This window comes from Archocentrus centrarchus, chromosome 24 (assembly GCF_007364275.1).
Source record: "Archocentrus centrarchus isolate MPI-CPG fArcCen1 chromosome 24, fArcCen1, whole genome shotgun sequence".
In the NCBI taxonomy this organism is placed as follows: Eukaryota; Metazoa; Chordata; class Actinopteri; order Cichliformes; family Cichlidae; genus Archocentrus; species Archocentrus centrarchus.
Window position 1 is genome coordinate 3,407,573 of NC_044369.1, and position 18,094 is coordinate 3,425,666.

At 42.3% G+C, this 18,094-nt stretch overlaps 2 protein-coding genes across 5 annotated transcripts in view; both read right to left on the bottom strand.

The window, feature by feature from the left end:
- Positions 1–1,354: 1,354 nt before the first annotated feature.
- Positions 1,355–11,234, bottom strand: angel2 (angel homolog 2 (Drosophila)). Of its 4 annotated transcripts, none has more exons than XM_030720815.1 (9): positions 11,059–11,234; positions 8,298–9,187; positions 7,715–7,926; positions 6,874–6,943; positions 5,515–5,942; positions 5,233–5,368; positions 4,276–4,345; positions 3,815–3,948; positions 1,355–2,893 (listed from the first exon to the last, which is right to left on the bottom strand). In XM_030720815.1, exons 2-9 carry the CDS (start codon positions 9,178–9,180, stop codon positions 2,730–2,732), a joined length of 2,097 nt encoding a protein of 698 aa, XP_030576675.1. In that variant the 5' UTR covers positions 9,181–9,187; positions 11,059–11,234; the 3' UTR covers positions 1,355–2,729. The 4 variants fall into 4 exon arrangements, with proteins under 4 accessions (XP_030576675.1, XP_030576674.1, XP_030576676.1 ...); XM_030720814.1 differs by lacking the exon at positions 11,059–11,234 and adding an exon at positions 10,237–10,363; XM_030720816.1 differs by lacking the exon at positions 11,059–11,234 and having other exon boundaries at positions 8,343–9,201.
- A 960-nt stretch (positions 11,235–12,194) lies between these two features.
- The window catches only part of galnt14 (UDP-N-acetyl-alpha-D-galactosamine:polypeptide N-acetylgalactosaminyltransferase 14 (GalNAc-T14)), a 222,261-nt gene continuing 216,361 nt past the window's right edge, over positions 12,195–18,094 (bottom strand). The window contains exon 15 of the mRNA XM_030721305.1: positions 12,195–14,473. Coding sequence (XP_030577165.1) covers positions 14,315–14,473 — 159 coding nt within the window. The 3' untranslated portion in view covers positions 12,195–14,314. The remainder of the gene's footprint in view (positions 14,474–18,094) is intronic.

Below are 18,094 nucleotides of genomic sequence, written 5' to 3' on the forward strand. Positions count from 1 at the left end.
AACTCCAAAGACACAAGATGCGAGCTGAGCTTGTTGATATGCAGCCAAGAAATTTGATGAGCACAAAGCTGAGGTGATTTTCTGCAGTAGCAGCATTTCAGGCGGCTCGCAGAGGTCGGCTGATGGCAAAAAACGTGTTGAATGTCTACACTTCGTCATAAATGCTGCTAAAATCACAGGAAAAAACTGCACAAATTCTCTATAAACATCCACACAGGAGTAAAATCAGACAGCCTGGTCTAAAAGACTAATCAAAGTATTTTGCCCTGGGGCAATAATATGTGAAGGTTTGCCATCTAATAAAGTAGCGATTACAGTGTCTCCAGTATCATATTCATTTTTAAATAATTTCCCCAATTATGATGTTACTCCCTGTAAACGGGGGAAGTTTCAAAACCCGACCCCCCGCCGACTCTGCGATAAGGAGCAGAAGGAGCCCTTGAAGCCTGCTGAGATCCAGCCGAGCGTCTTGCTGCAGTGCGGAGCGCCGCTCAGAATACCAAAAGGTCTGCATCCCGAGCACGCAGCGAGCCGACGTAAACGATGCAACCCTTTGTCACCATCACACTCGCACTAATGTGGAAAGATGTGGAGCCTGTTTGATGCAGAGACACACACACACATACACACACACACTGCATCAAACCCATTACCCAAACACTCCCATTAACACTCAGAGACAAGCCAGCAGTTTCTTCTTAGTGTGCATGAGAGAGAAAAAAATAAAAACTCTTTCCCACCAGCAGGAGAAAGAGCAGGATCCTAATTTAAATGCTTATTTCTCCAAGGACAAACTAACAGGGGAACACACACAATTCCCATTACGGACAACAAACGTTAAAACAGTCCAAGAACATATTCCACTCTGCAGTAAACTGTGTATACAGTGTGTACCAGGCAGTGTATACCCTACAGTCACACTCCTACACTGTAAGAAATGACCCCATTAAATTACAGTAAAGTACTAACAGCCAGATTTACAGCAGTAAACTGTTTTACAGTGTACCTGCTGTAATCTGCACCTTTCACACAGGTTAGTGCAGAGAACAATAAGACAGAACAGAAAGCAATAAAACAAATACGCAGTAATGAGCACTGACAGCAATTAGCTCACTGACTAACGACTTGTCCTTGTCAACCCGTCACATCTGGTTTAAAAACACCGAGATAACAGTCGGCACGAGGCTTCACTGATCAGCGAGTGAAGCGCCACAGCTCAGCTGTACAGACCACAAGTTACTGTGTCCCGTTAGCCTGCATGTGTGTGTGTGTGCATGTGTGTGTCATGCGATGCAAAAATGACTAAAGATAATCAAAGAAACTGTGGGTTCATGTAATACAAAAACAACCTTTATTTACAGAGTGTAAACTTCCAAAGCCAGCAAATAAAAATCATCTCCTTCAAATGATAGAAAAATACATCCCGGTATTATTTTCAGTATGTACACATGCCGTTAAGATATTTATGAAGATTGAATAAAAATTAGAGTCCTTGGTGGACAAAATTCAGCTTTTAGAGGCTCGATCTGCAGCTAAATCCAAGTTTCTCAATAATATATCAATCCAAAGAAATGTTCCTCATGTACCATCTTCAGTTAATGATAAATAATCAAATCTATGATCAATACTTGCCTGCTGGCAGCGCTTAGTTGTGTTTTTGGCACAGTGTAAAATACAACAGGAAACCATCACATGGCAGCGATACAGCAGGAAAAATGCTTTCTTCTTAGTTTTAAAAACAAGTTAAACTTTTTTTGTTGTTTTTAATTAGACCGAGCACCTTCTTGTTAGCAAAATTAAACCATCAAGTAATTTCTCACATTAGCAGCACTAAAGTTACTGTTCAGGTTTAAAACAGACTTAAAATCATCCTGATACAGTAAAAAAAGGAGACTTTATATTCAACAAAAGAGAAAAAAAAGTGTACAAAAGTGCCAACAGGAGAAAATTACAGTGAACTTCTCTACATGGTTTCATCTGATGTTTAGAGATCCGTACACCTTAAAAATTTTAGGAGGAATCCCGACTGTCAGAATTCAGTTTGAGCTTCAGCATCATTTAAGGATTTAAACTTTTGGTTCTTTGAAGTTTTATGTAAGCAGGTTTTACAAAGTGTTCATATCAAATATAATCCTGCTGACATCATGATCGCTCATAGATCGTCTGCGTTCATCAGAATATGCAGACTGTGCTGATCTTTTCTCTTTTCTCTGTTTTCTATGTAATTTAAAAAGTCCACAAGACCAAAAAAAAAAAAAAAAAAAAGATTTCCACCTGCTGGAGCTCATGAATGGGGAACACCGCCATTGTGCACAATGACTTTTTTCAGGGGGCAGAAATCTAGAAATGGAAGAAAGGAAAATAGATCCTCCTCCTCCTGCTGCTGCAGCTACTTTGCCACTTAAAGATGAAGTAGGCGAAGTTTAAATCACATCACAAAAAAAGTATTGAGAAAAAATGAATATGCACTTTGTAGCTGCTCCAGTGACTCAGCTGCACGTCCTTTGTAGCCACTTCTTTGTCAGTGTCTGATTTTTGTTGGATATACGAGTGTAAGTGGATGAAGACTTGAAGAATGACTTCATGCATACTGAAATAAATCATCCAGTGTTTAACGTTCATCTTCTGTCTTGTTGTTTATGCGGGCGAGAAAACTTTAACTTGAGACTGTTTAATAATTAATCCGATTCCTAAAACATTCCTCCTTTCCTTGGCGGACCTGCAACGTTTCAGCACCGAAAGCGGAAACGAGCGAGAAGGGGGAGATGGTCAGATGAGTGGCGATGATTAGGCAGGCCGTTGACTTCCTCCAGCTCTGCCTGGCCGACCAATGACAGCCTGCCCAGCAACTGGAGACCCCGCCCACCAGCAAACGAGGGAAGAGTGATAAAATCTTTCAGAAACAAAGGACAGGGGGAAACGAGAGAGACGGTGACTTTCAGATTAAGACTAAAGAGAGAGAAGAAGAAGAAGCAGGAAATCAGACTGAATTCCTGCAGGTATTTTTTTTTATTACAGCTTTTATTGTTTTAAATGCCTGCAGGGATGGCACGGCCTGGAATCACTTGTTTGCTTCAGTATTTCCAAGCAGGACATCAGAAAACTTTGCAATTAATTAAGACAACATAAACGAATGGATTAACCCATCAAAAAAATAGGAACTGGACTCCATTTATAGAGCGCTTTTCTAGTTTCAAAGCCACATTCACACATGCTCACATAGAACTTTGTATCGAGACACTTATCAGACAGTTTGGGGTTTGGACATGGAGACTAGAGGAGGCCACAGAACAGCCATGAAGAAACTTTGAGCAGCAGCAGTGATGGGGTTAGTAAAGGTCTGAAGATCCACAGAGAAGGATTTAACAGCCTGTTGCAGCACAATGCACTCTGGCAAAAAAAGCTTATTTTCATTTTATAGATCTCTACCCCTCCAGATGGCCCACAATCATCTACAAAAGGAATGTTATTGCTGACAGAGATGCTTCCAGCATGAAAGAGAGACACATGTATCTTTAACTGAGGCCAAGCTTTGAGGTTAGAAATTTTACAGCCTTCTAAAAGACTTAAATAATGCCAAGAAAAAAAAAAGGAAGAAGGGTGGGCAAAGAGAAGAAGGCGTTTTACCTGCAATACTTTTTATTTTATAAAACGTGACACTGAAACAGTCTAAGAGTACTTAATAATTAAGTAATTAATAAAAATGCCTCAGATTCTTTGTATTGTTGTATGTAGACTGTCATACCTGTATTATACTAGGAAATGATGCATTATTAAGAGAACTTATTGTGTGTATGTGCGTGTGTGTCAGTACCGGGACTGTACAGGATGTAATCCACCGTCAGGGCCGTGCGTGAGTGACAGGTGGTGATCTCAGGTCTCCCGTCAGGCATCAGGTGGTGTTGATAAGACGACTGCAGCTTCAGACTGTGCTCGATCCTCCACGCTCTGCAGAGACACACGCGGTTAGAAAGTGTGCAAGTGTATGTGTCTGTGTGTGTGTGTGTGTGTGTGTGTGTGTGTGTGTGTGTGTGTGTGTGTGTGTGTGTGTGTGTGTGTGTGTGTGTGTGTGTGTGTGTTGAAGGGCTGCAAACTCTGCTTCACACTTCAAATAAGATCTGTTTTTAATAAAACAGAAAAGTTTCAACAAACCAACTTTCCAATTAACACAGTCAGCATTAACCTTGCACCTTTTTAGACGTCAGATCACACATTTGAAAACAAGTTCATGGAGAGAGGAATGAAAGTGAGAGGGAACGAGAGGCGAGACTTTACCTGCTGAATGCATCGGCAGCTTTGGCAGCGAGATCTTCCACACTGAGATTAGAAATGGCTCCTTCTACAGCTGACAGAGGGAAAAAAACAGGCGGCTGTTAGTGATGAGGTTCAACACACTGATCAATAAACTTAATCCATATAGCGGAGTGAAGCCGGAGATGTCATGTATAATTAAAGAAGCATCTCTCAGGAAAGCAGGAGGTCATCAACAACATTTTGGGAACAAACTGGAGTAACAAATCTTGACCTGAACTTTAACTAAAATATACCTTCACCAGCAGCACCAAGTCTGTGTGAAGATTAACTAAATAAACGCACATCAAAGTCAAAATCATAATCAAGTACTGCACAGTACTGCACTATGAACTGGGTGTTAAATTAACTGCAGGCTCCTGAATTTTTCTAGACATCACCCGATGGAGATGCATGTGACAACGGTCAGATCACACATATTTACATTTCCTATTTTGAGGACATACGTGTGCTCACACTGGCAAGTATGGCTACTGCATGATGTACTCATAATGGTCAGAAAGCTGAAGGATGGTTGGACACACTGGACTCTTAATGGTTGCAGGGGACAGGTCACAAAGCAAGAGGCAGCAGCTGGAGTGTCTGATTAACCACTAGGTGGCAGATGTGTATGCAGTGTACACAGCACTAGATGGAAATGTTTTCAGTCACCCTACATCTTTAACATGCCAGCTCCCTCATACAGAGTGATGTCTGATAGAGGGAAATTTTATTAACTCACAGCAAGTAAGCATCAAGCATGTGCTCAGGCAGCGCTCTCAATTAAACCAAACAACAGGCTCTGTAGTGAGAATGAAACTGATGCAAACCATCTCCTGCCGTGTGCTACGTGTGGAAAGGGACCTCTCTGAGCAAAGAGCCGGCCTAAAGTTTTCAAAGTTTTCCGGAGTTCTGGTGTGAAAACAGCTTTGTTAAGTTTACCTGTAGGGCTGCTGGGAGAGGGCTCGGGAGCAGGCTTGTTTTCATACTGACACTGATGGTTGATTCCCAGACTGGGAGACCAGATTGGAGACGTGAGGAGACGCTGACCTCTGGGACTGTTCTCCTGCCCCGACACCTGCACAAACACACACCCAGTGATTATTTTTAGAGTTGATGAGTAGGAAATGGCCACCAGAAATTTCTAGGTTCACAGTATGGTGATTTGCACATTTACTGATAATCAGTTAACTGATGAGTTTTTGAGCAGCACAATATTCTTACGATGCCAATCTGCATTCCGCTGTAATGCAGGCAGCCTGTGGTCAGGAAGCTGTGCAGTGGACTCCAGGGTGCAGAGTTGAAATCCCCACAGAAAACAACTGGGTTCACCTGCCCGTCTGGGAGGCGGGACAGCCGGTTGATCTCAGCCAGCATTATTGCCAGCTGGGCCAGTTTGATGTCACCTCGGCGGGGGTTGTAGAGAAGGTGAGTGTTGGCGACACAGATGAAAGAAGGATTTGACTGGTTGATGCCGTTGTTAGGTTGCAGCAGCACGACCAATCCCACATTGTCTCGATCGAGGAGGGGGTCGCCGGTCCGGAAAAACTCAACGGGATTGGAGGAGAGGAGGGAGAAGCGGGAGGTTCTGAAACTGACGGCACAACCGTCTGGTTTCTTTCCCGTCCGCTTTTTGTACTCGCAACGGTAACCTAACACACACACACACACACACACACACACACACACACACACACACACACACACACACACACACACACACACACACAATCAAACTGACTGTGTATATAAGGTGGACAGAGCCTCCTTAATCAGAGAACTTTAGCTTTCTAGTGGCAAGAATAGGGCGACTCCTCTGTTCTAAAAAGGAGACCATACTGATGTCTATGAGAAAATAACTGACTTTACTGATTTTTGACCTCAAGAAACACTTTCCTGATGGTTTTTGGTTTCAATTGCATATTTCAGGTCTTACTGAACACAACATGATGTTCACTTTTTAAACTTTGCTCCCATTTAAAATAAAATAACCAATGAAGCAGGTTATGATTTAGGGTGTGGCTACCTTGTGATTGACTGTCACTACTGGACGAGTGTGCAAACTGAGTTTGTAAACCAGATCTGCCTCATAGATCAGTTTTCAAAAATAAATAAATAAATAAAAAAAAAATCAAGATGACGAGGGCCAAAATGCTTAAACCGAGAATTTAAAAAGCAGTGAGTGAAATTAACGTCTCTACACCCATCTTTAATATACAGTCTGTGTACGCTAGTTAGCAGGCAAGATGTATTTAGTATTTAAGTCTCTTATTTTCACAATAAAAGCAATAACTACATATTGAGGTGCTTATAAATATTAAAATGCATTTCTGTTCATATTTTCCACAATGTTTAACTCTTTACTTGTATTAAAAACAGATTGATACGGCACAGTTAAGAGTACTACTGAACAAGGAAAAATTAAAACACCCTCACACTGGCATCCATCCTCTAACCTTTACCACAATGACTCAAAGCCGAACCACAGCCTCTAAACCCGAAAGCAATCAGACTTTGTACCTGAAAGTTAAAGCAAATTTCTCAAAATGGTTCTCACAAAGATGCAAACACACAAACAAGTACCTAGTGCCTGGAGAGCAGGTTTAATCTGGTTTTCATAGTGGTCCTCCTGCACTTCCTGAAGACACAGGATCTAGAAAGGGAGGAAAAAAGTTGCAGTCTTACACGCCTCTCTGCAGCTTCTCTCCTCCTGCCATCCCCCCAAAACCCCATCCCCACAGAGACAGTGCCTGCTCCCAGACCAGCAAAAAACTAACCTAAAACCAGCAAAAAACTATTTAAGCATAAAATTTCAATAAGAAAAAAATAATATAGCACCCTCAACTACACTAAAGAGTAAAAGAGTTAAATGTGGATTATTAAACATTAGGTCTCTCTCTCTTCCAAGTCCCTGTTAGTAAATGATTTAATAATTGAATCTGCCTTACAGAAACCTGGTTACAGCAGGATGAATGTGTTAGTTTAAATATATATTCGCCCTTTAAGTTACTTTTTTGACATTTCGCCTTCTCCTCCAATCAAGAGGGTTAAGCGAAATGTCAAAAAAGTAACTTAAGGGCCAAATTGTATGTTTTTTTGACATCAATTCGTGGATTGGAAGTAGGGGCGGGGCCAGAAGCAGCCTGTGAGTTTGGGCACCCCTGGTTTAGACTCTTTCACTCCAGATCAAAGCAGTCGTTCCATTTATTGATGCTTCAATCTTAAAAATGATCAATCTGTCTTTATTAATTATCTATGTACCACATGCCTTCAAGGTGGCTGTAATTAAACCGCTACTTAAAAAGCCATCACTTGACCCAGCTGTCTTAGCTAATTATAGGCCAATTAGTGAAGGGCAAAAATCCCTGCTGAGAGGATTAAACTAGACATACTAATAAAGTTTTACAACATCACATCTCCTCACATCAGCGTTGTGCTGCTGGATCTCTGCCAGCAGGTTGTGCAGTCGGTACTCCCAGGGCAGGACACTGGGGTCACAGTGTTGGTACAGGTAGGCATTGTCCTCCAGCAGCTGCTGGGACAGGATGTTGTAGGACATCACTGAGAAGTCAAAGACTGCAGTGTCCCCTGGTGCGTGGAGGTCAGAGCTGCAGGACTCCCAGTGTCTTTGAAGAGCTGAGGAGAGATTAGAAAAAAGATCGGATACCTGCATAAGCTTCCGGGCCACTCTAACTAGAACCAGCTGCAGGTGGAGAACTGCTTCATGTTCTGCTATGCCAAGCTGCAAACCAGAACAAGTACCATTGTTACAGGATTTGAGACCTAGGTGTTACAACTCATATGGCAAAAATGATATACTTCGCAAAGGAGAAACTGTATTATTTCCTTTTTACTGTTTTCTCTTCACTTGCGCTCTACTTCCAAAGTGCTTTCCCACAGCAGCAAAAAAAAAAAAAACTGTATCATGTGTACTTTGGAACAAGTTGTCAGTCATAATATAAAACCCAAATGGCATTTATCAAGCTAAAACCAAAAGAAAAACTCACATTTCACAGATAGTGAGAGTCTTGATGGAGAGGGTTGCCTGTTACCTGCAGGTACCTGCCACGGGTTTGGGGGGTGAGTGGTGCTGCGAGGCTGCCCTCCATCACTTCGTCCATCTCTCTGCTGCTCTGAAGTCCCTTTTGTGTCTCTGTGAAACCCACCCAGCTCCTGAGACCCCCTCCCTCTGAACCAGGGGTTGGGTTTGTGCATGACTGGCTGTGACTCTTTATGCCCTTCTTGCTGATGTTCACGCCTCCCTCGAGTTGCAGATCCATCTCTGTCTGCACTCTCTTTCCACTGTCTGTCTTTACTCCAACTTTTAGTCCTTTCCACATCTTTATCTCTGCTGTTTTCTCTTCTGACATCTCTTCTGGCACATCCGGCACTTCCATCGTTGAAGTGGTGATTAGATCGAAAGCTGCTGTCTTTCCTGGAATCCAGGTGATGGTGCTCCCTCCTGGAGCCTCCCTCTTTGCTCCCTGTCGCTCCTCCATTGTGTTCTTCCCCATCTTCAGGGCTCCTTTTTTCCTCTGCACTCTTCCTCCGTTTGTAGGGAGGCCCTCTGTCTCTGTCATGGCCCTCCATCATGTGGCCTGCAGAGGCGTAGAATGAACGGCAACCGCTAAAGTCACCAAGGTTGATATTCAGAGGGTGTAATATCCTGTGAGCAAAAGCGTCACGGGCCAATGGGTGGGAGTGGGAGAGTCGAGGAGGCCAGGGTGGAAACCCCCGCACCAACCACCATGGATGAGGAGTGGGAGTGTAGCGTGGGAGGAAGAAGGACGAAGAGGAAGCAGCGCTGCTCTTGAAGCACGCCCGGGAGAGAGTGGGAAGGCTGCAGGGAGGAAAGGAGGAGCTCAAAGAGCTCAACCGGCGAAGGAACATGGGACAGCTGGAGGAAGACATTAAAAAGGAGTTAAAAAATATAGAGATCAATATATGGAGCAGACAGAAAGAAACATTTTGGTTTGTAGCTTCTCAATTATGAGACACTGGCCTACAGACTCTGGAACTCTCTCTGAGGTCAGTGGTCTCATTTAAAAGGTAGCTAAAATCTCAGATTTTTTCCTGCTAAAAGGGAGCTTCTCCTTCCCAGTGCTGCTCATATGGGGTCGTCTGATTGTTGGGTTTTCTCTGTAATTATTGTAGGGTCTTTACCTTACAATATAAAGTGGCTTGAGGTGAGTCTTTGATGTGATTTGGTGCTATATAAATAAAAATGAGTGGAATTGTAACTTTTTTTGTCTTTAAGTTTGTTTGTTGTGAAGCGTTTTTGTGATACGTGTATATGTGTTTTATTCTTATTGACAGCACCATTCATATATAGATTTTAGCATCATCTCTAGTTTCTGTAAATTGCTTTAAAAACCCTGCTGCTGTAAACCAGACACCAGGTGAGCGGATAAAAGACAGATTAAAGAAGACGGGAAGAAATTAGGTAAAGGATAACTTATGACAATATGAAATGACAGAATGATGGCAGTGGCGGTCAAGGTTTCTCCTAAAAGTTGACAATCAATTTAAAACAGCTGTCAAAGAAACTAAAACATTGTTTTGTATCTAAGCCCGAAAACATTTTATGAAAATTATTGTATAAACATATCATGAAACTTGGGTTTCTTGCCTCTTTGTGCTGCTCTGTCTGTTGAACCGACAGCTGTCAGGAGCATTGCCGGCTAACCCAGCTGCTAACTAGCAGCAGCCGCTTCGTTTGGTTCTTTTTGTGGTCCGTGTGTCCCACAGTTGGAGGACTTCTAGTTAAATTTAGGTCTAATTAAATGTGCATTTCACAACAAAAGAGCAGGCGACTACTAAAACATAAACACCAGTTAGGAGCTGACGGTACGTTTGTTAAATGATTTCAGCCGCACTGAAAATTAACATAACTCAATATACTGTCATTACTTTTTGACCCGGAGCTGCTAGCTCACACTGACTTACGTCTCTTCACGGGCGGCATCGTTTAAGCCTCCGCGCGGGCGGATTCAGAGACACTACGAGCTGACATGATGAAAGTTTCGACCTTTGACTTTAGTTAGAATCTGCAGTCGGATCAAAACAAGCAGAGTCCCCTTATTATTACACAACCAAACGTAAAACTAAAGCGCGGAACGTGGCGCTGGCTTCAGGTACTGTCAGAAATACAACACACGGTCAGCGGAATACATTTACTTATTTTGTATTAATGTACAAGTGCTGCTGATAATATGCTATTTTAGGTAGGTTTTAATAGCAAAAAGGTTTACAGATATGCAGAGTGTCAAATTACGCCACAATTATTGCTCTAAATGTCTATACTGGTCTCTGAATGTACACATATCAGAGCTAAAAGCAACAAAATAAACTCACTGAGCCGCTTTTACAGAGATACCCTGCTCTTCGCGGAAGCAGTTAGGTGAAACGCCAATATTCTCGAGGTTACTTAAACGCACCATCAGCGCTCTCGCGCTGGATGTTGTAGTCCTTTCCTTCCGTTAGCTACTATCGAATGACGTGATGCGAATGCTTGAACGGACTACAGGCAACCGGGTGCGGCGCGAAAAGTGGTCCGACTGCAACGTAGCTCTCCATTATTTTTTATAATATAGAGAGATTTTTATCGAGCTCATTCTGAAATGTCACGACTTCTTATGTATTGGTTATCAGCGGTAATAGTTACAACGACTAATTCAGTATGAAAACCTGTGAATTATGTTAACTATTAAGAATGCTTCATTTATAGTGCCGTCAATAGAGAATGAAAACAAAGGTCATTGTACTTACGTAAAAGCGAGCCTCTCGAAGACACCGGTGTCGTTTAAAGCGTTTTAAAAAGCGTGTGTAATAGAAAATGTCACCTCCAGGTCTGTGTCATTTTCTGTTAAACCCTGAAGTGAAGCCGCCTGGGTGGACGGATAATGTTCAGTGTGCGGTCAGTGGTCCTGGAGCAGAAAGGTGGGCACGCAGGCTGTATCCCCCCTCTGTGTGCCTTTCTCGCTCTCTCTCTGCGTGTGTTTGTAAAAGTAAGCCCTGCCCCATCACAGTTTTGTTCCCAGTTTGCATAAATAAAACCTTTTAGCTCATTTTTAGAGCACTGTGATGTAAATGCAAACAAAAAAGTTTCCACTTGTTTATTGGCTTGTTTTTTATGAGGTATATGAGGGCTTGTGTAAACTGACAGAACCTATAATGATGCATTTTGAAAATATAAAAAGGATGACACATTCACAGCCACAGAAGTAGATCTCAAAGTAAACGCTCTTCTATGTGACGTGAGTAGAGAAGACCATTTAGCATCCAGACATGTTTTGGTAACTGACAAAATCCAGTCTGAGGCAAGTTTTCTCACTGACATGTGACACTTACCCCAGTATAAAGGAATATAGAACATGCTCTTAAAACCCCTAACACAGTGATAGATAGATAGATAGATAGATAGATAATGGTAACTCTCATTTACTTTATTCAGTTTTCAAACAAATGGACAAAAACCAAAGGAGCCAGTAGAGGTGGTGACTCCTAGGTGAGGTCTTCCGGGCATGCTCACCTGTAGGCCTGACTCAGGAGACACTTTAAGGATTAGATTTTTCTGCTGGCTGGAGGAGGTCGCTGGGGAGAGGGAGGTCTGGGCATTTCTGCTTAGACTGCTGCCCCAGTGGACAAATAACCATAAAATTTGATAAAACTGGGGACTGTGTGATTCTATACTTTTGTTAAAGCCCTTGAATTAACTGACCCAACTCTATGAACTGTAAAGGTTAAAACAGAAGAAAGGATCAGTGTAGTTACGAGATGCTTTGAGGAGCATTGTGTTGACCACCTGCACTAATGACAGTTTGCACAATGAACACAGCGATGTCAATAAAATAGAAACAGCCATTATAAAATCTTTATTCAGGATTCAGGAATCAAACAGGATATCAAAGTGATGCCGCTGAAGATGTTGAACACATTATGAACGGGTTACCACTGAACTGCAAGTTAGATGTAACATTTAAAAAAAAAAAAAAAAATCCACTGTGTGAACTGACTGAAAGGGGAGTTTCAGAGAAAACTAGCAGGTAGTTTGTGTTTCAACTCTTCTGGCATTCAGAACTGGTGGGTCACAGGTTTGAGCTCCAGCTGCAGTCATCCACCGGCCCGACCTCACGTCCATTTATAGTGCTCACAAACAATCTGAGGCGGGGAAAACTAAAGGTTTGGTTGCATCTCAGATTCTGAAAAAAGCCTCGAGGGGAGACGCGTTTACTGGGGGAAAAAAAAACAAATAAACATACCATAATTTTTGTAAATCCTCCAAACTTGCTTGATAAATATCAATACTTTGTAATTAGGGTGAAAAATCAAACTTGTGCATAAAAACTCTCACATGCACAGCAGCTGTGTGAAACAGCTGCTTCAACGGGAACCAGAAATCTGCAGATCAACCACCAGCGTGAAGATATTATGACATGTGCTGCATTCCTGCTGTTCATTTCTTCCCACTGTGACTGTTTGTCCACATGTGCACCTGTAGCTCTGGTCCATCTGTGTTTGTGCTGCTTCCCCCGTTTCACACCTGTCTCTGCCATGCCATCCTGTAACTCAGCCAGGGCCGGCTCAAAATGCCAGGTTTTGTGTTCCCTAATGCAGCCCCCCTTCCCTCTGGCTTTGCATGATTCATAGTTCAAGTAGTAATTTTATACTTGGTGCAGTCCCTCAGTTTCTCTCTGAAACAAGACATTTTAGTTCCTTATCTTTTAAGGCCACCCTCCCTGTGGTTCTCAAACTGTGGGGCAGGCCCCATCGGTGTAGCACCGAGTCACTGCAGGTGGGCCACAGTCAGCCAGGTGAACAATTTAAAGTGAACCTGGGTTGAATAAATATGTTTGTTTTTATTTTTAGGGAGAAAATCAATATATAAAGGTCAATATAAGATTTTTTATACCTTACACAAGGATCATTTTCTGTTGTTCATGGTGGATGTGAAATCTTTTCAGCTTCTAAAGCCAGAAAAAGTTCAAGAACTGCTGCTGTAAGCCAACTTTCTTCTGACTGGCTGCCCCCTGCAAACAGAAAGTTTGAAGAGACAGTGGGTGGGGTTTTTGTGCACATTTTAGGAATATCCTCTCTCACTGACATCATGCAGAGCCTAAAGCCTCTTTTAATATATAAACAAAAAAAAGGCAGCTTGCACTGTAGGGACCTCCGAAACTAAGTTTTGTTCCTGTTATGTTTCACATGAGAAGAATGACAATAAAGCTCTTTGAATCTCTGAGTAGAAAAAATAGTCTGAAACGGAGCCTTTTAGAGCAGCCTGGAGCCCTCATAATTAAAAACTTTGAAACTATCTGCAAAGCAATAAATGAGGAGCCGATCCAAGCACAAAACAAAGAAAAAGAAAAGAAGGCAGTTTCCAGATTTAATATGATTTGATCCCTCTCAGTGAAACAAATTTAAGCTTTCGTGCGGTTTCCTGCGGCTTTAATCTGGCGAGTCTGTGGTTACTCCCCAATAAGAAACAGACTGGACTGTACTGGGATCCTGCAGTAAAGACAGAGATTTAACCAACTGAAATAAAACCTTGAGTTGTGCTTGGTTTTAATTTCCAGATTCTTAAACATCCTTTAAAAACAGATTGCAAAAGACACAGACACATTCTCTGATTATGATTTTTTTGTCTGACTCAGCTAAAACACAGTTCTGGGTTTTAAGATGCACTTGATTAAACTCTCCAGCACAGACACGTTGAATCTCCGAACCATACGTTCCTCATGCGTCTCTTGCACCGGCATAATTCCAAACCAGCGCGCCTCGTTAATAAATCAGGACTCGAGACCTGAAACAGCTGCATTTCTTTTCATGCTACAAAAAAGCCGTAAAAAAGTCTCCATCAGCTTCCTGTTCAAACATCCTCGATGCAGCACTGGGACATGATTGCTCATGCATGTTCGGTCGGTGTGAGCAGTTTTCTCTCTGCTCGCGTCTTTGACTTGAAGAATGGATGTGACGGGGCACTTTTTTTTTTTTTAAGGGGGTTTAAAGGTCACAGGGTCAGGGGTCAAGAGAAGGGGACTTCCCATCTTTGTGTGTATGCGCTCAGTTCACAGGGGCTGATGACCAACATTCGGGAATCGTCCATCCCGTCCAGAGCCATCTCCGAGTCCAGGCAGAACCGAGAGACGAGGTGCTCCAAGTGAGTCCCTGACTTCTGCCACCGCTGCAGAGGAAACAGAAGAAAAAAGACTTAAGAGGTATTTTAGAAAAAAACTAACACCAACTACCTCAACACCTCAGGTTGAAAACAAAACAGTTACTGCTCAGTGTGGAAAACCGTCACCAATTACATTTTTTTGTTGTTACATTTGATTTTCTCTACTTGCTATTGATCCAAACACCGAACTGCAGCGAAGGAGCCGCTCAGAGGATCTAATAAATGCAGAAAGCTGCAGCAGCCGTGAAAAGAGCTTCAGTCATGCTCTGCTGAGCAGGTGTGTTACTGCATGACCGCGGAGAAATATGCTGAGAAACACAAATCTGACAATGACAGAGCTGATGTCACTCTTTTGCATAAAAAAGTGAAAAGAAATTTTTTTTTTTTTTTGGGGGGGGGGGGGCTTACACCTGTACACAGGCCTCAATGAAGTCACTGAAGTAGAAAGCAGGCAATATGCAGGATATACAGCTGTACACAACCAGCAGCTGAACTAAAAATACTAAGAAAGAAGATGTTTCAGCAGAAATCTCTGAGAACAGGACACGCTGCACGGTGACCGCCCACGGCAATCGTCTCTCATCAGAGGATGCCGCAGCCTCAATGAATCCTGAACGTTGTTGTGATGATAATTATTTTCAGTAGCATACAAGTTCATAAGTTTACAGGTAGGAAAATTCACAAACATATTTGCACTGTTAGAAAACGTGTTTTCTAACAGTGCAAAAAAAAAAAAAAAAAAAATCACCCCACATGCACGAATCGAGTCTCTGGTTTAAGAAGCATGTCTCTATCCTCAGTTTGTCTCTATGCGACAGATTGGCGACCTGTCCAGGGTGTGTCTCCTGCCCTCTGACAGCTGGGATAGGCTCCAGCTCCCCACCCTCAGGACCCTGAATTTGATAAGCGGAGGAATGGATGCATTTGTGATGATATGCTGCAATGCTGACCTTCAGCAACAAGATCATTGGTTCACATCCACTGCCCAACTGGAGCCTCTCTGTGAGAAGTCTGCATTTTCTCCCTGTGCCTGCGTGAGTTCTCTCGTGGCACTCCGGCTTCCTCCCAAAGACATGCATTTTAGGTTAACTGGTGAATCTAAATTGGCCATAGGGGAGCATGGTTTTTGGTCTCAGGTGTATCCGGCCTTTCACACTCTTACAGCTGGGTTAGGCTCCAGGATGGATGATGTGAAATGTCCAGTTTTGCATTAATTTGTGAAGGTAGCAGAGCCATCCAAAAATTCCTGCATTCACATGCAAAAGTTAATCACTTTGAAGCTGTGCCAAGGACAACCGCTGGTAAGATTTTCATGCAAAAACACCCAGAACATTTAAGCAGTCCTGCTAAAAGAAAAAAAAGAAAAAAACCAAACCAATTACTGAGTGGAGTTATTAAATGTGCTGGTTTGACAGTTTATGCCTCCATAAACCTTCTGTGATTTTTTTTGTCAGGCTCAAAATTATTTTCACCTTTAATATTCAGTAAAAATCATTTCACAGATCCAAAGTGACTTACATTTTTCCTCATGCACGCAGTGTGGGAATTATTTTCTATCAAACCTTTGATTATCAGGTTTCACAACTCTACCAGCTTTGCTACAGCCACCTCCTCAGTAACTTAATTGATTAAAGGGTAATCATAAATTCTGCTTTCAGTTTATAGCAGACAGCCTGTGATTCCCCTCAGTCGCCACTAGATGGAGTCCTCTTCTGACTTTTTCAACAAGCCAGCTGCTCTTGGACCAAAGAGACACTGTGTGTGTGTGTTTGTGTGTTGGCCTCTTTGTGTGTGTGTGTGTGTGTGTGTGCATTATTCATAGCTGGATTCTTTAGCTGTGAAACAAAGCAGCAGATATGATCAGACATGAAGAGAAGCTTTTATCTAGCAGTGTGTCTGAAACGCAGCCATCTGAGAGAGAAAGAAGAACAGACTAAAAGATAATAAAGAGACAAAATAAAGGAAAATAGAAATGATGCATGTGTGTGTGTCATTTGTGTGATATCTGTATCTTTGTGTATTGTAATTTGCACCATGCATTTGTGTGTTTATCTCCTTGTATCAGTGTGTTTATGCTCGCGCTGGTGTGGAGCGGCCATGTTGTATTTGCTGAGCCTCTGAAGCATATCGCTGTCATGTATCTTGATCTCATGAGGCATTGTAATGACACACACATTCACACAAACACACACACATACACACGAATCAGCTTTGTTCTGTAGAACTGCATTGTGGGTCTGCAGCGGCATTGTCAAGATGACATGCCCATCACAGAACGGCGACGGGCTGCGGAGATTTTTAATTGAAAAAAGAGGGAGGGATAATTAAAAGTAAATTAATTAGTATTCAACTCATTACTGTCGGCTCCAGAAGACTATAGAGAGTAACGTGTTGCGCTGGTCTTTCTCTACACATCACTGTCTGTCTTTTAAGAACTGCACATTAAAGTTCATAAGCCTTTTGTTGCCTCTCACGATGACTCAAGGGAGACGGGAGTCTTTTACGGCACGGTGAACAGCACAGACGGAGATGAAATCACCTCTGTCGCTGCATCTGCAGGTGGAAAAATATCTTGACGATAGCCTGTACATAAAAAATGGATGTAGCCAAGTGTCCATATTTGGGTGAGAGAGTGAGAGCCAAATTATCAGCTAGCATGTTAGTCATAAAGCTCTGATCATAAACTGTAAGGGACCACGATATGTGCTAATTAGTTCCTAACAGCACTATCAAGACATTCAGTGACTTGAATTACCAAAGGGACATCCTGCACAGCTGTTTCTTTTTTTCATTTTTTTTTTGAGGGGGGGGGGGTTAGAGGCCAAAACTGTTTATTGCACCCGGCTGTAAGTATCTTTTTGGGGGGGTTAAAGCTGGTAATTTTAACATAGAAGTCTATGGGGAGTCTATGACTCATATTTAAAGCCATCAAGTGGCCATTGGAGGAACTGCTGTTTGAGGAGCGCTGTGTGTTTGGGATTTTATTGTTTTTGTTTGTTTGATACAAAGTGATACATTCATTACTTCTGCATCTAATTAGCTGTGAAAAAGTTTTGGCAGCAAAAAGGAAAAGATGAGGATGCTCTCAGAGGTTTGCAGCAAACAGGAAAAAAAAAAAAAAAAAAACCTAAAGTATTAAATCTGCAGGTACATTTGCTTGGCAGGCGGTTTTTGTTTTGAGCATCATGGAGGACGTGCCACAGATCTGTGGATTCAGGCTGTCTCAGTGTCTCAAACTGACTCCGTGATGATGAGATCAGCGCTCCGTGGGGGCTAAACCATCTGTTGGAGGGCTCCTTGTTTTTCTTGTGGCTGAAAATAGTTCTTTATGACTCAGGCTGGATGTTTGGGCTTGTTGTCCTGCTGCAGAATGAATCTGGGTCTGATCACTGATGAGCCTCACTCGTACAATACAAATATAATAGGAATTTAAATATATCTAAACATCTAAAATGCAGCACTGCACTTCAGTCATTTGCTATTCTTCAAACAAGTCTGCAAAGAGAGGAAACTTTGCGGCAAGGCTTCAAGAGAAAAGAGGTGAACACCATCAATTTTCTTACTCATGCACACCCTTCAAAAACAATTCTGTTGTCTAGCATGAGGCCCTCTCTCTTTCCTGACAAT